Raw genomic sequence first — 27,938 nt, 5'->3', positions numbered from 1 at the left:
ATTAGACACTAACATCAAATTCTCTCAAAACTTTGAACCAACACCTTTGCTTTCTCCATCACCTTATCCTCATTCAACACATACACACTCACAAGCTTCGACTTCTCAACATCTTCAAACTCACTCTCCACTTTCTTAACTGTAGTCGTAATTTCTTCCCACCTGTCTAAGCCATCGATCTTTTTACATGAATCTTTTTCATGCACTATCTTCTTCACACCATAACATTCCAATTTCCTTGTATACCATTTCACCTGACTATTATATATAACCATTCTCAACTGAAATTTCTTCTGCTTACCATAATATATCCTCTTATAGTGTTCCATAACACCTTTAAGCCATATTTTTCGACTTTTTGCTACCTCAAAGTAGTAATTTTCTACTTCATCATCAATCTTGAACGCGATCCTTCGAATATTATCAATCATATCACATAGTTTTTTGTTTTCCTTTTGTTTTACTTCAACATCTTTGAGTAAAACCTTCATTTTCTTGAGTTCTGTTTGGAGATCTTTTACATACTTTTTTGCACCACATAAAATGGTACCTTTGTTTATTTTCATTACTCCTTCAACTCTCTCAATGAGAAAAGAGACAAAAGCTTCTGCCATTTTCTTTTTTTAAAAAATGGAATGAAAAAACTTAGAAAAAAATGCTCACAAGAATGAGAAAATCAAAATAGTGTATGATTATTTGACATTAAGTTTGTCAAGTTTATAATCTTGAAAGTTTTACAAATTACACATGAAGTCCTTGTAGTTTGTTAAAATTACAAAAATAGTCCTTTATGTTTAGGGATAGGTTCAAAATAACCCCTTGCATATACTTCCGGTTTGTTAGATGTAAATATCTTTCGAAACTATGAACTAGGAAAGTCTTGTCGAAATCTCAGAAACTAAAACACGAAAAAACTCCATCAAGTATTCAAAATATTTTCTGTGTTTCAGTTTACTTGACATATTTAATTTGTTTAAAATGAATAACACGTTTTAAAGTTTGTAAACAATTAATTTTATACTTCTATGCCCGTAATGAGAAGTTTTTTTTATTTTATTTTGGAATGAAAAGATTTTGTTACGATACAAATATTATGACATATTTAATAACCGAGAGAAAGTCCTAGTCATTTGTTTTAACTATAGAAAACTTCCCCATTAACTTTATAAAATTACACTTTATATAATCTTTTTTTGTGATTTTTTTTTTTCAATTTCAACTTATTGTCCTTTACTTTTTTTAGGTTAAAGTGTGTGCTAACAAAAGTTTAAGTTTAAATTGGATTTATTTTCTAAAATAGTGTATTTATAAATAGTAAAAACGCGTGAAGAGGGAATAATCTTTTTTTTTTTTTGTTAATTTTCCACTATATCTTCTTTTAATAATGATGCTAAACTCTCGTGAATGGCCTCTCAATAAATGACAAATAATTTACTATATATGGAAATTAACCTAATTAGGTATCATTAAATAGAGAATTCTTCAGAAATTATTGTTTTTTATCTTTACGAAAAGGTGATAATATTTATGTATATTTTATTTTTCTGAAACATCACTTATGAGATTATATTGAATAATATGTTATTGTTATTATTGTTAACCTAACTAGGTATTTAACGCGTGTGCTAACATTCAAATTTACCTACACATTATTAGTAAATAATCTTTTTTCTTTATTTCTTTTATGATTCATGAAGTTTTTGGACCGCCATTTAAATTTCGAGCAAATTAAAAATTTTATGAAAAGACGTTAGACTTTTAATATGTATAAATTATTACAAATATTTGGCATTATAATAATATTTTTATTTGTAATAATGAGTAATATGTGAGTCTAATGTTTTTTCTTTGAAGGATAATTTTGCAAGGTTATATTTACACAAATAAGTGATAAAATCTAAATAATGAGGGTGTAATAATTGAACAAAATCATTTGACTTGGCTTACCTACTAAAGTATTAATTAGTTTGCGGCAGATTAATTTTGATGATGATTTTATTTGGGGTTATGCCAAATTAATCCATAAATGATAATTTCTAAAAGTTACTTTTTTTTAAAAAAAAAAATCGTATCAAGTCAAATAATGCTACATAAAATGGAAACCAGGGGTATATATTATAAGCCATATTAATAAACTCGTTTTTTCCGCATATGATGTCTCATACCTACATTAGAGTCCGACTAAATTTAAATTCTGATAAAAAAGTCTCACAATGAGGAGTAAAGCTCTCTAACAAAGGCGGCTTCATAATTAAGTTGACTCAAAATCGAGACCCTAATAAAAAATAAAGAAATATAACCTCTCCATCACAATCCGTATTGGTCGTATTATTAGGAATTTGGTGAAATTTGAATACATCCCAAAACGTCCTGATACAACGTGCCCTGATTTTGGATACATTCCTGATACATCACGTCTCAATTTGGGATACATCACCCAACGTCTCGATACATCGCGTAAAGTGAGTATCCGAGAATAGGATAGAGTAGAGATTTTTATAATTTTTTTAAATTGAATAGAATATGATAATATAAGTTACGTATTTAAATATTTTTTCACATTAACAAACTAGTTGATTGAACCGTATGTATCGTTTTAACATTCTCTTAAAACAAAAGTAAATTAAAGAAAGTGGCCAGGCCCATCTCAATTTGTATGTGACAAAGCCCAAATAGAGTTCCATAACCAAACATTCTTCAAATTAAAACCCTAAATTGCCATTTCTATAAAACCCTAGCAAAACCCTAATGTACCGTACTTTCAGGATCCAAAAATGTCGAAGCGAGGTCAGTATACTTTATGTTGCTTTCAAATTCAGATGATTGTTCTTAATTATCTTCAATTTTCCCTAATTTTTTTTTGAAAAATAATGTTTAGGGCGTGGAGGTTCTGCCGGAAACAAATTCCGGATGTCACTGGGTTTACCGGTGGCGGCGACGGTGAACTGTGCTGATAACACTGGAGCGAAGAACCTTTACATCATTTCAGTAAAGGGTATAAAGGGTAGGTTGAATCGGTTACCATCTGCTTGTGTAGGTGATATGGTAATGGCTACTGTAAAGAAAGGTAAACCTGATTTGAGGAAGAAAGTGATGCCTGCTGTCATTGTTAGACAACGTAAACCTTGGAGACGAAAGGATGGTGTTTTCATGTACTTTGAAGGTAAATATTTTTCTGCTAGCTTAAGGATTTGAGCTGAGATTTTTGGTTGTTATGTGATTTGAGCTGCTTGTTATTGTGTTCTTAGCTCGCGTTTTTAATTTATATGAATTATGTGAATCAACAACAGATTTGGTGTCATTTGATTTTATAGTAGTATGTTGTGAAGTATCTATATGAAATGATTATAAAAATGTGATCTTTTGAGAAAATTAACATTAGTTGGTGTACACATTGAGGTTTTGTGGATATCAATCTATCAGAGTTACTCTAGGGTGATTGGATTTCCTTGCTAATATAGTTATTCATACATTTAGCTTTGTTCATTTCCCTGAATTTGAAGCAGTGAGTAGTTATTCCATAAGTTTTGCTGGTTAGGGTGTGGTGCAATTATCCAGTGATCTGTTTCTGGACTTGGTATTCGTTCTTGTTTTAGTAGAAGTAGTGTGCGAATGTGAGCTGGTTTGACAGTATAATCATCCAATTTTTACCTTGTGCATGTGTCAAGTCATAAGGGTGAGTTGGTCTTTTGGATACGAGCTTATCTGCACTTGTATGGACAGTTATAGTCTAACCAATCACATTATCTTGGTTCATAATCGAATTAGATTACCTCAAATGAGCCTCATTTTTGTGATTTCTCACTTTGAGATGATCACTACCCAGAGATAGCAGAGAAAAATTGAACTTTTGAAGCATATGATCTTAGTAAGTGAATTCTTCAGTTAAAAGAATGTTCCGATTAAGTGTGTTAGGGGACAAATTTGTATCTTTTGATTGCAAGTTTTATTACCATAGGTCTTTCTTTATCTTGTTTTTGTTGAGAGTAGGTATCAAGGTAGGATATCTGCTTGTGCAGCTGTTTCTGATGAATTAAGAAACATGTGTTTGTATTTTTATTAATTTTGAAAACCAGACTTAGTCAGGTGTTAACATTTCATATCGTGGTTAATACAGTTACTAGTCTGGGAAATTAATGTTGTCTATCGTTACAGATGTGCTTATACTATTCAAGCACTTTCTGCTCCATATGGGCCCAACATGAAGTAATCTATTTTCTTCCATTCTGGAACACGTATATGTGGGATATGTCGACTTGGGCTATTGTTTTCTTAGTTGTTTGGTTGTATATTAAATGATGTCCTTGCAAAAACTGATTTCAAAATTATCTTGCTATTTCAATGTCTAACTTTTAAATATCCATGCATTAGTCAAGTAACAACCTTCTGATACCGTGGTTGATACAGTTACATGCTTGGAAAATGTATGTGTCCATCGTTACAGATTTGTTAATTCCTGTTGTGCTCATATCTGCTCCATTTGGACTCTACATATGTTTTCAATTTGTAGCATTGTTAAGTATACACAGTGTCTTTACTTTAATTGAGTTCAATGTTATCTTCTTGTTGTGTAGAATTTTAAACATATCCAGACATTAGTCAGGTTACAACCTTATTATACTGTGGTTGATACAGTTACATGGCTGGAAAATAGATGTGTCCATCGTTACAGATGTGTTGATTCCTTTTTAAGCTTACATCTGCTCCATTTGGACTCTATATATGTACTCCTCGAGTTGTAGCATGTATCCGCTAGTTATATAATTTGCATAGAAGTTTGCTATTTGGGTGGAGTGTGTATCAATAGTTATGTTTTCTACTTCTCAAGCACGAAAATCATTGCTTTTGCTGAGCTTATAACACGTCTTGTATGCTTCTGCAGATAATGCTGGAGTGATTGTGAATCCCAAAGGAGAAATGAAAGGTGAGGTCTTATGCTTAATCTCCATCAAGTGTATCTATCTAAACTATATGCCATTAAAGCTTTGAAAATGATATCATCTACTTAATATATCAAGAATTTAAACTGTTTAGTTTTCACAATTTTGTCGATGTACGAATTGTTCATGAGCTGCATTTGGTTGTTGTAGGTTCTGCTATCACTGGTCCAATTGGAAAGGAGTGTGCTGATCTATGGCCAAGGATTGCTAGTGCAGCTAATGCAATTGTCTGAACTACTAAGAGTTAGTTAACCTGCAGTTTTGATACCTTTTATTTGGAGTGCTGTTATTGTCATATATACAAACAAATGCAGCAATGTTGTATTGCTCTAAGATTTATAAGTTCATATAATACCCACTTATTTTGCTACTAAATATCACTGTCATTTACTTTTCATTTAGTTTTTGATTATAGCTTCGTAATTATTGAAAGACTTGTCCAAAAAAATAATCGAGGAAAGATGGTTGAGTTCAAGCTTTGGGTTTGAATTGCCTTTGTTAGGGGACATCCATTGAATTTTGATTTAGTCGGATTTTAAAATGGCTATTATGTACCATATGAAATATATTGAGAGTTATAAATATTATGTTTATTATATCTAGCCGTTTTCTAATTTGAAACCAAATTAAGATCAAATCACAATCAAATTTGAACAAATATCTACCCATAAAATTATGTCAGTTAAATAATTTTGTTATTTTTTGCTTCATTTTAATATTATAATGATGAGATTACGTGTTTCATATCTATGAACCTCAAGAGTATATTTGCAAAAAGACGTTAATAACTGACCTTTTTCCAATTTAAAAACTTCAATTATTTTAAAATTGGTCTAAAAGATTAATATTTAAGATTGAATAAATTATAATCTATGATGTACCTATCTGCTTAGCAAAAACAGATAGATCAATTATATTCGTTATTGTTTATATCACAAAACTTAACAAACGATTAATATTTCTCAATTGAGTTACAAATCGATTTACAAATTTTAAGTAATGGTAAAATAATTGAGATTCTTTCATTCTTGGTTAAGTTTTTGAATATGAGTTCTGAATATAAAAAAATAAATCCTATTAAAAGCACTTTCAAAATTAGCTAAATTTTAATATAAATATCAATTATCGAACGGAAAAATAATAATTATGAAATGGCATGACATAGCTGTAAGTTGACAAAGGTGTGTTGACCAAAAAAAAAAAGAAAAAAGTACAGATGTGTAAAGAGACGTGCTACCTACTTGCTGATTAATTCCAAATTATAATTTGTTAAATTTTGTGGTTTATGTTTTTTTAATAATAATTAAATCTGTTGACATTTGTCTCTTGTAGGTATAAAAGTTTGCAAATTCATTAATTTAATGAGCCTCCAATGGAACTCTGCCACGTATCTCATCAAGAGTGATAAGAAATAATTATTGACTTATTATACTTCAAATAATTTACTAATTACTAACTAAATATAACATATTTTTAAAGTACATTGTTTATGGTCTTAACAAAACTTGAAACAACTTTTTCAATAATATAAAATGTTTGGGACTATCTAACGTGATGAAGCATCTCTTTATCCTCAATCAAAAGTTTTGAATTCAAATTTTAGAAATAACATCATTTTTAATAAGGATTATTTCAATCTTGTTGAGTTATCATGTTATTGATCATGAGTTATTTGATCTCTATACAAAATTTTAGATAATCCTTACCTCATGACTTACTATCTGAATCGAAATTGATCCAGTTTAATACTCCATGATATGTCTCTATTTTTTATTGTTCACACTTCAGATATCTGATCTCTATGAAGGAGAAAGGAGAGGGTTGAGTTTTCAAATTTATGGTGAATAATGAGTTATTTGATCTTCTTATATGTTGTTAAAGTCAAATAATTTACATATATAAATTAGTTACATCTAAAATATTTTAATTATTAAATTTCTGAATAAATATCGAACGTCACGCCAAAATAAAAATATAATGAAGGGGAGTGCACAGACAAAAAAGTATGTGTGGATATGGAATATGTTTCTAACATAAATATGTCAAGGAATATTGTAATTAAGTATTTAGAAAGGGTTTGGTTGGGGATTTAAATTTGATTAGGTTTAATTCCATGTGAGATAGTTGTATGTTGATATATGCCAATTAGGTTGCACTCTCTAGTGGCACCCATATGACAAATATTATTTCTAATAATAATTATAAATTTCTATTTGGTTTGAAATTTTTGTTGTTATTTACGCCTTTTTTAAAAAAAATAAAATAAAATAAATATTATTCCTTCCTACAACTCGACGTATATTTATTACAATATTTCTTTTTTAGTCGAGAATTTTTTATAAAAAAATCTTTTAATCATATAAAAAGAAGATAAAAATTCGCTTATTTTTTATTTTTTTTAAAATTTTATTTATAAAATTACGCTGATTATCACATGAATGGAGTAAAATTTATAGAATAAAGTTTCATGACACCATTGATTGACATAATTTAATCAATCTACCACCCTATAGATCATGTTTTATTAAGGACAAAATAATATACATGGTGCCAACTAATTCCCATCACCCATGTGACCCCTTCCATTTTCAAAATTCATCACTAGTCCCCCCCTTTTACAATAAGTAGCTCCATAAAAATCAACTAAAACTCAAACTTTCTCAAATCTCAAAAAAAATGGCAAGAAAATTTGGAATTTTCTTTACAATTTTTTGTATTCTTTCAACTTCATGTCTTGGAGATTGGAACATTTTGTCACAACACAAAACCAATAGTGGTCTCCAAATTAGCCTAAAAAATTATTGTGAGAGTTGGAGAATGAATGTTGAGTTACACAACATTAGAGATTATGTTGTTGTTCCTCAAGAATGTGTTGCATATATTGGAAAATATATGACTTCTACTCAATATAAAGTTGATTTTGAAAGAACTATTAATGAATGTATACTTTATATTAGTACTAATTGTATTTTGGAAAATGATGGAAAAGATGCTTGGATTTTTGATATTGATGATACTCTTCTTTCCTCAGTTCCTTACTACAAGAAAAATGGTTTTGGGTAAGTTTTGTTTTGTCATTTTTTTTCCTTTTTTTGGGTGATATTTTACGTTTTGTACACTGACAATATATATTCAGATCGACCTCTTATACTATCTATTGAGAAAAAGAGTGATAATTTACGTTTTTTACGCTAACAATGTATATTATGATCGACCTCTTATACTATCTGTTGAGTTTTTTTTATGACTTGTGAGATAGAGATTTAATAAATGATCTTAGACGATCCTTGTCACCTTATGAATTAACTTTTCAAGTTGAGAATTATGGATTTCTCTTTACTAGTAAGATGTAAGGATCATAATCTTTTAGTCATATATACAGCTACATACTCTTTTTGCAAAAGATTCATTTGTTATCATGATATTAGAGCTAGACTCATCCAAATTCTAGTGTACCTGATGTTGAGTTTCATATTATGTTATCCACTATTAAGTTGACAGACCATGTCGAGTCTAGCATGGGGGATGTTGAATTTGTCCCACGATGATTGTGGGATCGATGGGTATTTGATCTATTAAATAATCCTCAGATCGTGAACTAGCTTTTATGATTGAGTTAAGGCTCGATATTCATCGATTGTTGCTTATGCTTTTTTGTTTTGCTGTTGGTGGAATAGGGGAAATAAGCTAAATGTGACATCTTTGGAGGATTGGATGAGCCAAGGGAAAGGAACAGCATTGGAACATTCTTTAAAGTTGTTCAATCATCTTAAAGAACTAGGAGTTCAAATCTTTCTTGTTTCTTCGAGAAGAGAACATCTTAGATCCGCCACTGTCGACAATCTTGTCAAAGTTGATTTCTATGGATGGAATAGCCTCATACTAAGGTTTGAATATATTTTTTTAAAATCATTTTTTTATTTTTATGTTTACAATTGGTACTTATATTTTAAGTAAATATTTTAGAGATCAAGAAGATGAATGCAAGAATGCACAGACATTCAAGGCAGAGATAAGAAGTAAACTTATAAGTCAAGGTTATAGAATTGTTGGCATTATTGGAGACCAATGGAGTAGCATTAATGGTCTTCCAAGTGCAAAAAGATCATTCAAACTTCCAAATCCAATGTACTATGTTGCTTGATTATGAACTTGTAAATTTGTCAAGTTTTTGTGAGGAAAAGAAAATGATTTCTTGGATGTTATATGTTGTTTTTTGTGATGTGGATTAATGTTGGGAGAATAATTTTGTGAAGAATCTTTGATGATTTGGTTGATTTCACACTAAATATGACAATTATTGGAGCAAGCAATTGTCAACTACTACACAACCTAAAGGTGCATGTGAACATTTAAGAATGTAAATATACAAAAATAAAGATGATTCATACAAATTTCTACTTAACATGCAATTTACTAGTAGTTGATTGTTAACTTATTTGACAACAATAACATCATACCAACTAACTAACTGGGATCTCGAGAGGATAGAGTGTTATCTCTACCTTGTGAGGTAGAGAGATTGTTTCTGATAGATTCTCGATTCAAAGAAAAGCATATCAAAACAGGTCAATTTTTTTTTTAATGGGAGTGATAAAATCATAGGAAAATACATATTTCTGAATTGTTCGAGATAGTTAGCTTGTTCGGCCAAGTCTTTGAAAAGACAAAATGGAATGATAAGATGTAAGATCCTCTGACCGTGAGACGAAAAATCGCTTAATCTTTTAACATCTTATATCAAAAAACACTAGGACTTATACTTCTAAGTGAACCTATTCTTGCTTAGCATAGTCACCTCCCATTTGTGCCTTGCAATAATCGAACAAACTCCCATCGAAGCATCGCCTTATAGCCTCTTTCGATAAGAATCCATCTTCGTCTCGAGCAAGTAAATACAAAAGTCCCCATTCCAATTTTGAAGCAATCCTTCAAATCAAACCAAAAGACAAAAAAAAAAATGGTTAAAACAACTATAATGAGCTATAGCTCATTTGGCTTGACGCGTTTAAGCAACTTATGCACCAAGTATTGGAGATAAATAAGTTGTTACGTGTTTGAATAACAACTCACCAGCCAAGAAAATCGTATGTATCTCTATTGGCTTGAGTCATATTCCACAATTCTCCAAAACTAAGCTTATCAGGCACAGTTCGAGCATACTTGCTAAAAATGTTCTCAAAATGCACTGGCAAAAACCTAAAGGAACAATCAATCCACACACTATTAACTCATGATACTCAGAAAGGTTGTAACACGAGGAGTTCAAAACGATTCATACGTATATTTACTTGCCTGCCTTCTCTATCATAGGTCCCGGAATCACTTCCATGTTTGCCCTTGTGTATATTATGAATGTAGATTGGAAGTAACGGAGAAGGAAACCACCCCTGCAAATTAACAATTTACTATCGCAACGTGAGGTTTAGGAGGTCAGACTGTACCTAGACCTTACCCCTAACTCGTAGAGACATAGAAACACAATGCACACGAGCATAAAACAGGGGAATTACTCTGCCTCCATTACATTACATCGAATTTGGCTAATTGAACTCACAAATCAAATGCATGTCAGTACGAATCACTCTGTTTCAAACTTACCGGGATAGTAGGATAGCTCAAGACAGAATTGATCATAATAGCTACGATGAATGACACGATCACGTTGAAGCCAATTTGACGAAGCCCTGTTCAAAACCAGGACGAAAAATATAGAATTCAATTATTCTAGACGACAAGAACTGAATTATATACTAGCGCGATAAGTTACCAGAGTATGTTTCCCATGGATAAACAATGCCATTATCGTCCTGATCGAAGAAAGCTGCATGCTGTTGAAGAACGCTCATGCCATTGTGACTGTGGCCAGAAGTTCCATTGGGGTGATCCATGTCTGGTGCAACCAAACCCCTAGCCATATCTGAATATTTTTTCGAGTTTTATAAGCGATGTCACATTTTAATAATTTCATCTTTTGAAATGTATCCAAAATAACTTCATTACCAAAGTGATCGATTAAAAACTCAGTCATTTATTTGATTTCACAAATCATTTTGTTGTGTAGCACTCAATTTTGTTATTATGAACCGTTAATAAAATTGATTGACAGCTCAGATGAAACTATCAACACAACAGTACTGATGAAGCAATGTTTTGCAATATTTTTTTCTTCCGTCCTAAAATTTGAAACTCTTAAACTCGTAATTTTGATTTCGCCTCTAATATAGTAGTATTAAAAAGATCGACGAAGCAGTGTTACGTGAAAAAAAAAAAACTTACAGGGTTTTGGAATAGAAGTTTCCAAGTCAGTTCTAACTTTGTGTTGTATAGTGATTGGGGCAAGAGTTGCCTCTGTTGTTAATGCTGAATTTCTCTGATCCATTCCACCAGTAATTGTTGTTTCTGCCATTTCTTATAATTATTATTACTTTAACCAAACTATAAAATTTAATCAAATCAACAAAGTTTAATTACAAGTGAAATAATTAAGAGGGAATTAATGGAGCCTCTGTAAAGGTTACAAGTGGCTTTTTACAGTTTTTAGTGCTGCTTATGACACGTATCAGTCAAAAATATGATCCGTTTAGTTCGATTTATATTTAAATTGATTAATTTATACTAATAATAAGTAAGGTTTGAAAAGGGTATATATATTAGATAATAAGTAAGGTTTGAGAAGGGTATATATATTATGTGCTAAGCTTTATGGTTATCTTATGCAACATAGAGAAATTATTTTTGCTAAATCAATGCTAACATAAAACATTTCAAAGTGAAATATGAAAATAAAAATATATAACGAAGAAAAGTAAGAAAATGAAGGAGAAGAGTATAGCGACAACAATAAATAATTTATTAATCGAAGCAAAGAAACTAACGTGTAATAAAATTGAAAAGTAACAAAAATGTACAATATCAATAGGAGAAACTAGACGATGCTTGAATACCTGTTAATATTATACACTAGTTTTTTATTTTCATATCCTTTTATCTAAGGGTATGTCTTCGATAAGCTGCAATATGTGTCATGTTCTGTCTAATCACCTCTCTTCAATATTTATTCGACATACCTCCGCCTCTATCCATATTTACTATAGTCAGTATCTCACAACTCCTTATTGAAATAATTATGCATTTCCTCTTCATATGCTTGAATTATCTCAATTTCTCTTTCTTCATCTTGCTCATCACGGAAGCGATTTTCATCTTATTCATGCAAATCTTCTTTCATGATCCTATTTGTACTAGCATGTTCACACTTTCATCTCCATATCCTCACTTTCTCTACTTACATCTTCGAATCGGCCCAACACTTCATTTCATACAACATAGTCAATCTGACCACTACTTTATATAATCTACCGTTCTATCTTTATTATACATTTTTATCATACAAGACATTGAGTACGCCCCTCAAAATTATTTATAGATCGACTTAATTTTTTTCGACTTTGAAGTAAAAATAAAACAAAATGTTGGCCCATTCTATCACCAACCATGGGCTTAATCTTTCCATGGCTTTTTTAGCTACAAGGCCCACTAACATCAATCAATTGGGCCTGTATAAATTACAACTCCATCGCCAAAACCTGTTTCTCTTTCTAATTCCTTTACGCCTCTCCGTCGTGAAAAAGCTATACAAAAGGAGAGGATTTTGACGGGAAAACAATGGCCACCGAAGCACCGGTAGAGGCGACGGAGATTCCGTCGGTAGCGGCAGCGGAGACTGTGGAGAAGCAGCCGCATAAGCTAGAGAGGAAGTGGACGTTCTGGTTCGATAACCAGTCTAAACCGAAACAAGGCGTCGCTTGGGGAAGTTCTCTTCGAAAAGCTTATACTTTTGAAACTGTTGAGGAATTCTGGAGGTAAAATATGTCGTTTATGTATAATAGGAACGAGATATTTTTATAGATTCTTCATGTTATGTTTATTCAGATTTGTGCTCGTAAATTGTGGAAACCCTATCTATGGCTTGTATTACAAATTGATATTCATATTTCTGATGAAATCATTTTTTCTAATATAACTGAACCTAAATTTGCCCGGATTTGGATTTTTAATGTGATTAATTGATTGCGTTTGAGGATTTTTTTGTTTTTTAACTGTCAATTAAGATAGCTTTGATGTATGTTGATCTAATAGTATATGTGATCTTCACCAGAGAGCTCTTTCTGCTGATTACTGATTGAATTTGTGCCTCCTAGCAGGTTTATGACCCTGTCTCTATTTTGTGATGTTGAAAAAGTTTGTTCCTTTAGAGAATAATATTAGTATCTGCAATGTTCTATTTCTAATATTCTTCAACTACTACTACTGTAATTATAAGTGAAATTGGCTTCTTAAAATCACTGTCCATGAAAGCAGTGCACTATTAACGAAATGAAGTGCTTGTTTATATTAAATTTCATAAATTTCCTATATGTTGTATGGATTGATTTTGATTGATTAATGAGGTATTATGGTCTAGAAAGAATGGTGGGTAGAAGCTTATCTTAAATGTGGATTGTCCTCGTTGCAGTTTATATGATCAAATATTCAAGCCCAGCAAGGTTACTGTTAATGCGGACTTTCATTTGTTCAAAGCTGGGATTGAGCCCAAATGGGAAGATCCTGAGTGTGCCAATGGTGGCAAGTGGACTGCTACTAGCAGCAGAAAGGCTAATCTCGAGACTATGTGGCTAGAAACAGTAATAGTTCTTCTTTACCATTTGGTGTCCGTTCTGTATTTAGTATGTTATATCATATAAAGTGATGTTTTGATTAGTTTTCTTGCTAAAGATGCTCATGTATTGTTTGTTGGATGTGCTTCTTTTAAACAGCTGATGGCATTGGTCGGCGAGCAATTTGATGAGTCAGAAGATATATGTGGGGTGGTTGCTAGTGTGCGTAGGAGTCAGGATAAACTTTCCTTGTGGACTAAGACAGCCACCAATGAAGCAGCTCAGGTGTTTTTTTTTATCTCTGGTGTTATATAGCTTCAGAACTGAAATCTGTGTTATTGTTCCACTATCTCTGAAATGTGATAAGAAATATTCTTTAAGATGGTCCAGATGACAGATCTATGTTTAGTTTCTCAAAAACCTTGGCTATTTATTTATTAATATTATTTAAGAAAATGATATACCAGAGTACTTGAAACACATACATTTGCAGGAATTTTGATGACTTTTCTCTTTAATTTCAATTTATATGTTCTTGTGCTGCGTTAAATTTTTTCTTAATGCTGATATGACCTATCTCCATTTTTTTAATTTATTTTTTTTGTTAAGAGCTGGAAAAGCGACTTTATTTGAGCACCAAATTTGAGATCAAGAGAAAATGCCTTTTCCCATTCCGTCCTATGGACGAAACACTGGTGTTGATTATTAAATATATAATTTAAATTACCCGATCAGAAGCTTTTATTCTTTTTCCTGGCATGGAAGTCCTTAATATATTTCTCTTCGCTTGTTCTTTAACCATTCCGGCAGATGTTTTTTTTTGCTTGTTGTAGTGGTACCTCCTTTCTCTATGGCTTTGTTCATGTTATTTATCGCTGATTTCTGTTCTGTCTTTAGGCATTCTGATAAAAAACACTTTGCTCTGGGCACTTGTCCCTTGCACTGCTCTATGGATGTATATGCATCTAGATCTGCTTCATATTCAACTTGCTGCTTTGAGCTCTTCTTTAAACCCCTTAAAATGTGTCTTGAAATCTAAATTATTGTGTGGTCATGTTTTATAGCGCGTATATGATTCAAAGGATCTTTAAATTCTTAAGTCGAAGCATGAAGATTTAGCTATGGGTGATGTAGCTAAAGATTTTATAATTTTCTTTCTAATTTACTTCCCATGTGAAACACTATTAACACTGCACCATCTGATGTACAAGAGTGAGATATGAGTTTTGTGAAGGTTAAGTTTTGATACCATGTCAAACAATTTGAGTATCCAACCATAAACTCTTTAGGTCATTTGTGAAGTAGCCCAAGATCAAAGAAATGACTAAAGTAGCTCATGTCTTTCATTTAACCCTTTGAATGCCCTCCCATGATCCATGTAAGAACTATATAACTCAACAGCCTGGATTACTGTGGTGAAACCGGTATCATCTGATGATAGTAAACTGAGGAAGGGACAACATTCTGATTGCTTAAGTACCAAATTGTGCTGTGATAGTTTTGCTATGCATTAACTTCTCTTGATGTATGAAATTAGCACATTGATACTAAACCCAAGATGGTATAATTTGAATGTTTTCCCCAAGTATTCGTCATTCTCCGTTTAGTAATCCTATGTACATGTTCATCTTACAGCATTGTAATACACAAGTTGTGAATTGAAATTCTTTTACATTGCTCAACTAGGGGTTTTTCAGGTCTCTTTAGTATATTATTCCCTTGTATTGTCTGTAATCACGTATGTATGCCTTTTTTTGGTCTTCTAACATCTCTGTAGTCTGAAGAACTGTTTTGCCTCCTGGCGTGATGCTCCATGGTTTTGCATTTTATAAATAACTGGTTTGTTCTATGTTGTAGATGGGCATTGGTAGGAAGTGGAAGGAGATCATTGATGCCGAAAAGATATCCTATAGTTTCCATGTAACTTCCCTCTCATCACTTACAATTATTGCAAATTCAATGGTCTTTTATCTTTCCTCTTGATGTTCGTTCTTTCTTAATCAACGTATTATTTTGGTCATTGCAGGATGATTCTAAAAGAGAGAGGTCAGCTAAGAGCCGATATACTGTGTGAAATTTCTTTATCGTGTGGAATTAACACCACTCCTTAAGCTCTTTACCAATACTGAAATTGTACGATTAGCACTTTTTTGCGCTTGTCTGCTGCAAATTTTGATCTTATTGAAATTTATTCGAACTTGATGTATGTTTGGATGTATTGCATTAAAGATTTTGTTCTGATGTTTGTTATTTATGTGGTATCACTTTATATCTCAAGTAGACTCTATGGGAGAAAGCTTAGTCGATTCATTGGGTAATTTAATGCTTCAAAATGAGCCTCTTTAGTGCTTGTATAATAGAATTTTGGAGGAACGTAGATAGAAATGCACCAAGTATTTACTTAAATTATCATAAAGTAAAGTTGAACGCGTAGACTCACATGGTTAAACATCCCAAATTGTGTGAGTTTTTCTACGTATGTTTATTTGTTTAATTTTATGATAGTAGAATTGTCAGCTAAGGTCTGTTTATATATTATGTCTCTCAAATACGGGTGTGATGTGCCTTCGTTCACCAAAACCTAGACGTTAAAGAAATTTATTTCTTAGGTCTTTTAATTTAAATTCCTCTTCCACGCGACAATTTAAGTTTAATACTTAACCAATTTCGAGTGAAAAGTTAAAAATTGAAATCATGAAGACAACATTTTCTAGACTACAAAGCACATATATATATGTTTGAATAATACATAAAATTAAAGTTGTATCTGATTGATTTGTCTCAATTACACAAAAGAGGCTATAGCTATTTGATCATAACACATTGGCAATAATGATTAATTTTGTGCCATCCATCAAGCAAGAAATCCAAGTTTTTCACCATTCTTCTTTGCCAATCGAATTAATCCTTGCCTTTGCTTCTGATCTGCTCCTATTGACTTGCAAAACTCTGTGATTACCTGATCAAACAAATCCATCAACATTAGCTTTGGTTTCCGCACCGGGAAGTTCCACCTTAGGGTTTAATAATCTAATGGTTCCTATCAAAGGTGACTTCATTCTCAAAGACTCGAACTGCAGACCTGTAGTTAAGGATAGGGGGAGGGGTATTTACGATTGGTACCTGACTAATCTGGTGGACGAGTGTTGGAAGTTCCTCTTTAGGTGTAAAATGGTCCCTATCAAAGGAAATTTCATTTTCAAGACTCGAACTCCAGACATCTAGTTAAGAATACTTGCAATTGGTACCCAACTAATCTAGCAGATTCGTGTTCGGAAGTTCCACTTTTAGAGATAAAACGCGTAGTCCCTACCCAAGGCGATTTCATTTCAGAGGCTCGTACCTCAGACCTCTAGGTAAGTAGAAGAGTGGGGTAGTGGGATGGGGGTTGGGGGTTACCTACAAGCCCATCACTACTATGGGTGGTTGATATTACCATTGAAATTGTGACCTCTTGGCCTTTATCCTTTTTGGAGACTCAAATACCACATTTAACTTGAGAAACATACTAACAAATTGTCCTCTTTGAAATCTTTTATGAATTGTTTGAGTTTGTTTACTTTTTTTCAAGTTTACTTTTGAAAAAGTAAATGAAATAAATTTAATATTACATGACATATATTAGTCAAATCCAACATTGAAAAGCTTAACCTACTTGTTTAGAACAATAAACTAGAATTTTGAGAACTAAAACCTCTAAGCTTAGACTTAATATTAAATTAAGAATTAATGATTTTAAATGCATAACACTTGAAAATTCTTGTCATAAATCCAAAATCAGTCCAAATAGACTAAACTTATATATCTAATTCTCAATTTGAACATCACAAATTAATTTACAATTCATCATTTTTCACCAATTAACTTTGCTATTTTTATTGACTTTATCCCCAAATTAGAACTTTCATAGATCATATTCAATAATATCAACACTAAAGAAAGACTAGATCTACCCAAAAACAATATAAGCAAAGACAAAAATTGTTAGTAGACAATTTTATGAATGAAAAACATAAAATTTCTTCAAAAACAAAATGATTTCTGCTCATATGCACTCGATAGACATTTAAAATTATACGACATCTATGCTGATGGATAATAACGGATATCGAGCAAATGATAAATTACCTGAGAGTGTAAAGCAATAGCTTTGCCCCTAAGTTGATTGAATCTTTTTTTGCCAACAATATTCCTAGTGATAACAACAATTGGTGCAAATAATCCTTTTCCATCATTAACATTACCCATCATTATCCTTGATCTCACTGCCTTTCCAAATTTAACATTCATTAATGGTTGCACTTTCCTCATAAACTTACCATAATCTTCACCACTAACACATGAAGAAAATGAAGTTGTTGCAATTGAACTTGTAATTGCCATTCAAATAACCTTTTTTCTTAGGACTACTAGTAGTAAATAATATTCTTGAATATAAAAGTGATGATAATGGAGCTAAGGGGGGTTTTTGAGCTTATGTTATAAGATTTTTTTGTGTGGTTTATGAAGGTAGGTTGTTGTTGTAATTTTTGTAGCCTTTTATGTTTGGTTTGTATTTTGAGTGGTAATGAAGAGGCAAATTTAGAGCCACACAATTGTATTTGCTAGCTTTTGATTGTCTTTTTTCTTCTTTTTATTGGATTTTGGTTTTTTTCAAATTTTTTACTTGAAAAATAAAAGATTCTTCTTGATTTTTTAATGGTCCACATATTTTATTTATTTTTTTTAAAAAAGTCTGATAATATAAATCGAATAGTGTTGCGTTCGAATGGTGTGCCTTAATTTAAATATGATATAACTATAACATATAATGGATTTCACGGCAATAATAAATTAGAATATTTGTAACCAACACTCTATATTAATATTGTTAAATGTTTCAGTGATTCTGAATATAGTGATACATATTAACTCAAGTGCTGCTAAATGTATTTTTGGTAATATATATTGTCGCTAAAGGGAAAAAGTCTGTTGTTATTGAACGTCTCTTTGTTGTAATCTATACGTAATATGAAGATAACTTTATCATTTATATCTGTTTCCAATATTTTATTTTATTTATTTATCCCATCAGTTTGGAGATCTGTATCTACTATTCTAGTGGTTCTTTCTCTTCATGTAGGGTCTACCATTGTAATCTTGATCATATCCATATGCCAAGTGGTGCCCTTTTGATCAATTGATTTTTTTTTTCAATTTTGGAGTTTGAACCTTTTCTTTTTCTCACATGTATTTTTGCATCATTAATTTCGTGTATAATCAAATTAAGATACAAATCAAAACAATTTAAATAAAGTTTTGTGAAATTTACGTGACTAGGTTGTTAATTTTTTAAGTTTTCATTAGATGTTCATTATTTATAGTAGAGTCAACTAAATTCACGCATTATCTAATTTATTTTTGAGCGTAGCGTTTTCAACATATTCTTTTTTCATTTGCATGGATTCAAACTCGAAACGTTTGATTAAGATTGAAGCAGTCCCGATCATCACAACATAATTGTGTGATTTTAACCCATGTTTTGAACCTCTATGGTTCTGAATTATACACGAAATCTTAAAGGATCCAAAAAAAAAAAACATGGAATGCTAGGTGGCATGCAATTAGTGGATAATAACTAAACGGTGTAAAAATGTTTGAAGACAAATATATAATTTTGACTCTAAGATGGGAAATTTGATTTTGTATTTTGTAAAGTCATAAATGTTTTTCTTGTTTCATATTTTATGCATTCAAATAAGAATTTCCAGCCGTTAATATAATAGTATGTGACAATGTCTTGTGAAGCTTCATGGAAGCAACTTAATTGTTTGTCAAATGAGCATGTCTACTTGGCTTTATAGATCGTCATCGTAACTTCTACGCAATGAATATGAAGATAATGAAAATATTTAATTGGATAAGTAAATGGTCGATAAATTTGTATGTTTACTGCAAGTAGGGTTTGCAATCCAAGACGGTAAGACTTTTGGTTTGATGGTTTGAAGAATAATCACTCTGCATAGCGTGTTCATTTACTTGTCATAAAATTTGAAATTGTATATTCAGTGAATAAAGAAAGTATCACATAATGTGAAGTACCTATTTTATGACATAAAACGGCTCTCTTGGGTGATGTTTGATTGGTTTGTACATACCTTGAGCCACATCTCGTGAATTCACATTCATCATGTATTACATGTAATACGATATAAATATTTACGTGTGCACATTCAAAATTGAAGAATATAAATGACAGTGGAATTAAATGTATGTTTATGTATTGTGCCAATTCAAAATAAAAATGTTTTTGTAGGGATATTTTTGAAAAAACCAAGAAAATTAGCTACTCTGTCATATTATGACTTTAGACGCATTTTTAAATTATCTATCATTCACTTTACATGTTAGTAATGATAAATCTTAAAACACTTTATATATATATATATCATTATATTTTAATTAACTCTCTTTTTTAATATTATTGATTCTGCTCATCGAACGTTAAATAAACTATCATTGTATTTACACTATTATAAATCTACTCCTAAATGATAAATTATTGAATAAAGAAATGATAGATTATTTAAAGAAAAATAAAATCAGAACTTTAAGTCCATGACTTTTATTAGTTAATTATAAAATTTGACCTATCACTAATTCCTATTTTTAGTAGTATTTAGGGATAAATTTCAGTTGTACCTAAAATACACTATAGATTTCCATTATAATTTTTGGTTTAAGCGGGAATCCGAAACATCTTTGTTCATAATTTTGGTTTAGGCGGGAAATTCGAAAATAGCTTTTTTGTTTAAAATTTTGGATTTCGAAAATGCTTTTTCGTTCAAATTTTGTAAAGCTTCTGATTCATCACTCATATTCTATCTTGCTAAGAAAAATAAAAGTTCAATTCAATGGCTTTATCCTTCGAACAAAAACTGAGTTGGTTAATTGTTGCATCGGTGTTTCATTTAGCTGACAAGGAATATGCAGTCATCGGTAAGAGCACTTGGTTTGTGGATGCTAGCGTTAGTTCTCACTAACGGTGGATATCAGTGTATCTTTGTAGTTGCAGACATATTTGATCGAATGATTACGCAAAAATAAGAGTGGTAGACGGATCATTTTTTATCCGATCTGGTCTGATTTCGGTATGGTTCCCGCACCGTTTTGTCCATTACCAGTTGAACCGGTAAGGAACCGATTTACCCAATTTTTTAATTTTTTTTAAGTATCCATTAATTTGACTGTTGGGCCCTTTTAGTCGTTGGGATGGGGCCCAAAACGGTCAAAAAATATCTCCACTCCTTTCTAACTCATTTACACTATAAATATACCTTTTTTCATTTTTTTCTCGAATCAATTGAAATACTTTAGAAGTTTGTACACGTGACAACCAAATTTTGGGATACTTTTGAGTAACTTATTTAATTTCCGCATTTTATTGTAATAGTCAAGTTTTAGGTTGATTTATCTTGGTGGAATAAGACGAGTGTCATCACGTTCATTTTTGGATCGTTACCGGAAAGCTCAATTCAATGGCTTTATCCTTCAAACAAAAACTGATTTGATCAATTGTTGCATCGATGTTTCATTTAGATGACATAGGATATGGAGTCATCGGTAAGAACATTTGGTTTGAGGATGCTAGCGTTCTCACTCACCGTGGACTTCTATGTATCTTTGTAGTTCTAAACATTCCTAACCGAATGATTTAGTCAAAATAAGAGTGGCAAATGGATCGATTTTTGTCCGGTCCGGTCCGATTCCCTTATCGATCCGTCCAGTCAGGTCCGATTCCCTTACACGTCCGTCCGGTCTAGTCCGATTCCCTTACCGGTCTGTCCGGTACTGGTTCAATAGAATTTTAAATTGGTTGAACCGGTTCTTTTCCGACAGGTAAGGAACTGAATAGATGAAATATTTGATGAGAATAGTGATGAATACATGGAAGCAATTGAAGAAGATCGACAAATGCAAGTTTCAAAAAAATCTTTCTTTTGAAATGATACTAAATTTGCAAAAAATAATTTAAGAAAATGCAATTGTTAGTACAATATTTATTATTCAATACCTAGAGTATGTACTCTTTATCTCTTTCTAATATTTGTATTGTACAACTTATTTATATGAATAAATATACAACTATTCGCCTTGATTTTCTTTTAAAATAGTCTCTTCTATTTAATTCTTGTCATTTTACAAATTTAATTGTTAATTATTTTAATATTAGATTAAACTTTAAACATTAATATAAAATTGAATTTTAAGGTTTAAAGTTTAAACTTTGAAAGTTTACATCCATTATAAACTTTAAAGTTTAAACTTTAAATTCAATTTCAGACTTTGTATTTTATATAAATTTTAAACTTTAAATTCAATTTCAAACTTTAAATTCAATATAAACTTTAAACTTTAAATTAAATTTCAAACTCTAAATTCAATATAAACTTTGGCTTATAGTGCATGTTATTGTGCTGATGGTCATGAATTTTGGGTTGTTTGCGTTCTTGAATTGAGATAAGAGAATGAGATGTGGCGATATAAGTGGACCATTGCTAGCTTAGGTTGGATTAGAGGGTGTGCTGATGTGTCCGCTTCCTGAATTAGAGTTAGGATGAGAAACTGCGGATGTTCTACGATAGCGAAGGGAATCAAATACAACACATGCCGTCGACTTTACTTAAATAACCCTAACTAACAAGAAAATGTAACCCTAATCGAATATATAATTTACTGAAAGGAGAAAACTTACCTTCAACTCGTAGATTTTCTAACCCTAGCGCCGCAATTTGTGTAAGTCTCCAAGAACCCTAGCAGCACCGCAACGTTCTTTCAGTGAAAATGAAATTTAGGAAATTAGGGATTTGTTGTGGGTTAAAAAGGATGGGTTTTGGATCGGATATGGATCGTATAAGTTATTTAAAAGAGGGGTCATATAGGTCATTTAAAATATGGTCATAAAAGTGTTTTTAATGGGTCGGATTATTAGGGGCATATGTGACCCTTTCTCTTTTATAATATAAATGTCAAGTTGAAATATTAAAATGACGTGAAAAATTCATTTGGGCATTTAAAGAAAAGTAAAATGAGTTGGATATTTCGAGGTGGCCAACTAACGCCCATAAGGGCATATTTGGATCAATAGTTGGACGGCGAGAGTATAAATGGACCAAACTTTAAACGGGGGTCATATTCAGACCTTTTCGAAAAGTTTAGGGGTATATTTGACCCTTTTCCCTTTTAAAAATATTTTGAACTTCAAAATTTCATTTTTTTCACCCCACCCTCGACCTCCTGCAACCCACCCCACACCAGCCCCCTCTCCCCCAATCACTCTCCCCACCTATCCCCACCCAATAAAAATTAAGTTTGTTTTAAAAAAATATTTTCAACTTCAAATATTTATTTTTTCACCCTACCCTGGACCCATCCCACCCCAACCATCGTCCCCCTACCCCCAACCAACCCCACTCCCTTCATAAATATTAAGTTTGTTTGAAAAATATTTTTAACTTCAAATTTTTTCACCACCCCCGGCATCCCCTATCCCCCCACCCAACCTCGAAACTTTTTTTTAAGTTTTTTTACTTTTATAATAAATTAAAACTAAAAAAAAAGACTAAAATATTTTCTCTATATTAAATTCTTAAGTAAAGAACTATTTATTCATGAAATATATGTAAATTGTATTTTACTCGACCCACTTAATACCCAACTCAGTTTTGTCCATATTATATATGGACGGATTGAATGATTATTCATTTTATGTTTACCCATTTTTAAATCGCCACAATTAATCCAACCCGTGTATTTGTCACCACAACTTTATAATCTACTATATTTAGTATGTCTATAAATAGCTTGTATTAGATATTTTTTCATTGAAGCTTTAATACAATGAAACAGTTACTTTCTTCTCTTCTTAGATTGTTAAATCGCCATTGATATACCCCTTTCTGCTCATCAAAAGTTCTTGCAGGGAACTTAACAAGCTTCATTACTCATCTTCTATCTTTCTAAAGAAAAAAAAAGTTCAATGGCTTTATTTGTCAAAGAAAAAATGATTTGGTTAAGTGCTGCATCACTTTTTCATATAGCTGGGCCATTGTCGTGACATACAGTATGCAGTTATCGGTACCAATATTTCTTTTGTGGATACTATCGGTAGTTCTCGCTTACTGTCTACTTATCTACGTGCTTGTAATTCCAAAAATTCCTGATCGATTGATTACTGAAGGGGCTACCAAAATTTTGTTTAGGCTTGCTGTTGATGTTATAACCCAATTCCTTGCTAATGTGGTAGTATCGCTTGCTAATCTTCATGATCATGGTTCTTGCATTATGAGGTAAAATACTTGTTTTATGACTTGTTATTGTGGTGATGTTCATGAGTTTTGGGTTGTTTGCGTTCTTGAATCGGGATAAGAGAATGTGATGTGGCGAGACAAGTGGACCATTGCTAGCTCAGGTTGGATTAGAGGGTGTGCTGATGCGTCCGCTTTCTGAATTAGAGTTAGGATGAAAAACTTTGGATGTTCAAAATTTTGGATTTCGAAAATGTTTTTTTGTTCAAATTTTGTAAAGCTTCTGATTCATCGCTCATATTCTATCTTGCTAAGAAAAATAAAAGTTCAATTCAATGGCTTTATCCTTCAAACAAAAACTAAGTTGGTTAATTGTTGCATCGATGTTTCATTTAGCTGACAAGGAATATGAAGTCATCGGTAAGAGCACTTGGTTTGTGGATGCTAGCGTTAGTTCTCACTAACGCATGGACTTCAATGTGTCTTTGTAGTTCCAAACATATTTGATCGAATGATTACGCAAAAATAAGAGTGGTAGACGGACCATTTTTTATTCGATCCGGTCCGGTTTAAGTTTGGTTCCCGTACCGTTTTGTCCATTACCAGTTGAACCGGTAAGGAACCGATTTACCCGATTTTTTAAATTTTTTTTAAGTATCCTTTAATTCGACTGTTGGGCCCTTTTAACTGTTGGGATGGGGCCCAAAACGGTAAAAAAATACCCCCACTCCTTTCTAACTCATTTACATTATAAATATACATTTTTTCCATTTTTTTTCTCGAATAAATTGAAATACTTTAGAGGCTTGTACACGTGACAATCAAATTTTGGGTACTTTTGAGTTAATTTTCGCATTTTATTGTAATAGTCAAGTTTTAGGTTGACTTATTTTGGTGGAATAAGACGAGTGACATCACGTCAATTTTTGGATCGTGACAGAAAAGCTCAATTCAATGGCTTTATCCTTCAAACAAAAACTTATTTGATCAATTGTTGCATCGGTGTTTCCTTTAGATGAATGGGATATGGAGTCATCGGTAAGAACATTTGGTTTGAGGATGCTAGCGTTAGTTCTCACTCACCGTGGACTTCTGTGTATCTTTCTAGTTCCAAACATTCCTGACCGAATGATTTCGTCAAAATAAGAGTGGCAGATAGATCGATTTTTATCCGGCCGATCCGATTCCCTTATCGGTCCGTCCAGTCAGGTCCGATTCCCTTACCCGTCCGTCCGGTCTGGTCTGATATACCCCTTTCTGCTCATAAAAAGTTCTTACAGGGAACTTAACAAGCTTCATTACTCATCTTCTATCTTTCTAAAGAAAAAAAAAGTTCAATGGCTTTATTTGTCAAAGAAAAAATGATTTGGTTAAGTGTTGCATCACTTTTTCATATAGCTGGGCCATTGTCATGACATACAGTATGCAGTTATCGGTACCAATATTTCTTTTGTGGATACTATCGGTAGTTCTCGCTTACTGTCTACTTATCTACGTGCTTGTAATTCCAAAAATTCCTAACCGATTGATTACTGAAGGGGCTATCAAAATTTTGTTTAGGCTTGCTGTTGATGTTATAACCCAATTCCTTGCTAATGTGGTAGTATCGCTTGCTAATCTTCATGATCATGGTTCTTGCATTATTAGGTAAAATCCTTGTTTTATGACTTGTTATTGTGGTGATGTTCATGAGTTTTGGGTTGTTTGCGTTCTTGAATCGGGATAAGAGAATGTGATGTGGCGAGACAAGTGGACCATTGCTAGCTCAGGTTGGATTAGAGGGTGTGCTGATGCGTCCGCTTTCTGAATTAGAGTTAGGATGAAAAACTTTGGATGTTCAAAATTTTGGATTTCGAAAATGTTTTTTTGTTCAAATTTTGTAAAGCTTCTGATTCATCGCTCATATTCTATCTTGCTAAGAAAAATAAAAGTTCAATTCAATGGCTTTATCCTTCAAACAAAAACTAAGTTGGTTAATTGTTGTATCGATGTTTCATTTAGCTGACAAGGAATATGAAGTCATCGGTAAGAGCACTTGGTTTGTGGATGCTAGCGTTAGTTCTCACTAACGCATGGACTTCAATGTGTCTTTGTAGTTCCAAACATATTTGATCGAATGATTACGCAAAAATAAGAGTGGTAGACGGACCATTTTTTATCCGATCCGATCCGATCCAGTTTTTAGTTTGGTTCTCGTACCGTTTTGTCCATTACCAGTTGAACCGATAAGGAACCGATTTACCCGATTTTTTTAATTTTTTTTAAGTATCCTTTAATTCGACTGTTGGGCCCTTTTAGCTGTTGGGATGGGCCCAAAACGGTAAAAAAATACCCCCACTCCTTTCTAACACATTTACACTATAAATACACATTTTTTCCATTTTTTTTCTCGAATAAATTGAAATACTTTAGAGGCTTGTACACGTGACAATCAAATTTTGGGGTACTTTTGAGTTAATTTTCGCATTTTATTGTGATAGTCAAGTTTTAGGTTGACTTATTTTGGTGGAATAAGACGAGTGACATCACGTCCATTTTTGGATCGTGACAGAAAAGCTCAATTCAATGGCTTTATCCTTCAAACAAAAACTTATTTGATCAATTGTTGCATCGGTGTTTCCTTTAGATGAATGGGATATGGAGTCATCGGTAAGAACATTTGGTTTGAGGATGCTAGCGTTAGTTCTCACTCACCGTGGACTTCTGTGTATCTTTCTAGTTCCAAACATTCCTGACCGAATGATTTCGTCAAAATAAGAGTGGCAGATAGATCGATTTTTGTCCGGTCCGATCCGATTTCCTTATCGGTCCATCAAGTCAGGTCCGATTCCCTTACCCGTCCGTCCGGTCTGGTCCGATATACCCCTTTCTGCTCATAGAAAGTTCTTACAGGGAACTTAACAAACTTCATTACTCATCTTCTATCTTTCTAAAGAAAAAAAAAAGTTCAATGGCTTTATTTGTCAAAGAAAAAATGATTTTGTTAAGTGCTGCATTACTTTTTCATATAGCTGGGCCATTGTCGTGACATACAGTATGCAGTTATCGGTACCAATATTTCTTTTGTGGATACTATCGGTAGTTCTCGCTTACTGTCTACTTATCTACGTGCTTGTAATTCCAAAAATTCCTAACCGATTGATTACTGAAGGGGCTACCAAAATTTTGTTTAGGCTTGCTGTTGATGTTATAACCCAATTCCTTGCTAATGTGGTAGTATCGCTTGCTAATCTTCATGATCATGGTTCTTGCATTATTAGGTAAAATCCTTGTTTTATGACTTGTTATTATGGTGATGTTCATGAGTTTTGGCTTGTTTGCGTTCTTGAATCGGGATAAGAGAATGTGATGTGGCGAGACAAGTGGACCATTGCTAGCTCAGGTTGGATTAGAGGGTGTGCTGATGCGTCCGCTTTCTGAATTAGAGTTAGGATGAAAAACTTTGGATGTTCAAAATTTTGGATTTCGAAAATGTTTTTTTGTTCAAATTTCGTAAAGCTTCTGATTCATCGCTCATATTCTATCTTGCTAAGAAAAATAAAAGTTCAATTCAATGGCTTTATCCTTCAAACAAAAATTGAGTTGGTTAATTATTGCATCGATGTTTCATTTAGCTGACAAGTAATATGAAGTCATCGGTAATAGCACTTGGTTTGTGGATGCTAGCGTTAGTTCTCACTAACGCATGGACTTCAATGTGTCTTTGTAGGTCCAAACATATTTGATCGAATGATTACGTAAAAATAAGAGTGGTAGACGGACCGTTTTTTATCCGATCCGGTCCGGTTTCAGTTTGGTTCCCGTACCGTTTTGTCCATTACCAGTTGAACCGGTAAGGAACCGATTTACCCGATTTTTTAAATTTTTTTTAAGTATCCTTTAATTCGACTGTTGGGCCCTTTTAGCTGTTGGGATGGGGCCCAAAACGGTAAAAAAATTCCCCACTCCTTTCTAACTCATTTACACTATAAATATACATTTTTTTCATTTTTTTTCTCGAATAAATTGAAATACTTTAGAGGCTTGTACACGTGACAATCAAATTTTGGGTA

The 27,938-nt window shown here is 32.4% G+C and overlaps 5 protein-coding genes across 5 annotated transcripts; 3 read left to right on the top strand and 2 right to left on the bottom strand.

The window, feature by feature from the left end:
* The first annotated feature begins 2,628 nt into the window (after positions 1 to 2,628).
* On the top strand, positions 2,629 to 5,315 carry LOC101262859 (large ribosomal subunit protein uL14). The gene is made up of 4 exons (XM_004247718.5): positions 2,629 to 2,787; positions 2,879 to 3,163; positions 4,883 to 4,924; positions 5,091 to 5,315. The coding sequence occupies exons 1-4, from the start codon at positions 2,775 to 2,777 to the stop codon at positions 5,171 to 5,173; spliced, it is 423 nt and encodes a 140-aa protein (XP_004247766.1). The 5' UTR covers positions 2,629 to 2,774; the 3' UTR covers positions 5,174 to 5,315.
* A 2,182-nt stretch (positions 5,316 to 7,497) lies between these two features.
* On the top strand, positions 7,498 to 9,334 carry LOC101262562 (acid phosphatase 1-like). The gene is made up of 3 exons (XM_004247717.5): positions 7,498 to 7,999; positions 8,618 to 8,827; positions 8,907 to 9,334. Exons 1-3 carry the CDS (start codon positions 7,617 to 7,619, stop codon positions 9,082 to 9,084), a joined length of 771 nt encoding a protein of 256 aa, XP_004247765.1. The 5' UTR covers positions 7,498 to 7,616; the 3' UTR covers positions 9,085 to 9,334.
* Positions 9,335 to 9,539: 205 nt separating this feature from the next.
* LOC101264372 (peroxygenase) lies at positions 9,540 to 11,417 on the bottom strand. The gene is made up of 6 exons (XM_069289011.1): positions 11,220 to 11,417; positions 10,711 to 10,860; positions 10,542 to 10,627; positions 10,236 to 10,330; positions 10,014 to 10,139; positions 9,540 to 9,869 (listed from the first exon to the last, which is right to left on the bottom strand). The coding sequence occupies exons 1-6, from the start codon at positions 11,347 to 11,349 to the stop codon at positions 9,716 to 9,718; spliced, it is 741 nt and encodes a 246-aa protein (XP_069145112.1). The 5' UTR covers positions 11,350 to 11,417; the 3' UTR covers positions 9,540 to 9,715.
* Positions 11,418 to 12,543: 1,126 nt separating this feature from the next.
* On the top strand, positions 12,544 to 15,853 carry EIF(ISO)4E (eukaryotic translation initiation factor iso4E). Its single transcript, NM_001247843.2, has 5 exons — positions 12,544 to 12,805; positions 13,459 to 13,627; positions 13,760 to 13,885; positions 15,458 to 15,520; positions 15,627 to 15,853. The coding sequence occupies exons 1-5, from the start codon at positions 12,609 to 12,611 to the stop codon at positions 15,672 to 15,674; spliced, it is 603 nt and encodes a 200-aa protein (NP_001234772.2). The 5' UTR covers positions 12,544 to 12,608; the 3' UTR covers positions 15,675 to 15,853.
* Positions 15,854 to 16,306: 453 nt separating this feature from the next.
* On the bottom strand, positions 16,307 to 18,124 carry LOC101262255 (protein PROTON GRADIENT REGULATION 5, chloroplastic). Its single transcript, XM_004247716.5, has 2 exons — positions 17,729 to 18,124; positions 16,307 to 16,559 (listed from the first exon to the last, which is right to left on the bottom strand). The coding sequence occupies exons 1-2, from the start codon at positions 17,981 to 17,983 to the stop codon at positions 16,455 to 16,457; spliced, it is 360 nt and encodes a 119-aa protein (XP_004247764.1). The 5' UTR covers positions 17,984 to 18,124; the 3' UTR covers positions 16,307 to 16,454.
* Positions 18,125 to 27,938: the final 9,814 nt, after the last annotated feature.

The sequence above is a fragment of the Solanum lycopersicum genome, chromosome 9 (assembly GCF_036512215.1).
Source record: "Solanum lycopersicum chromosome 9, SLM_r2.1".
NCBI lineage: Eukaryota > Viridiplantae > Streptophyta > Magnoliopsida > Solanales > Solanaceae > Solanum > Solanum lycopersicum.
Note: the sequence above shows the minus strand (reverse complement) of the source record. Positions and strands in the feature narration are given on the sequence as shown.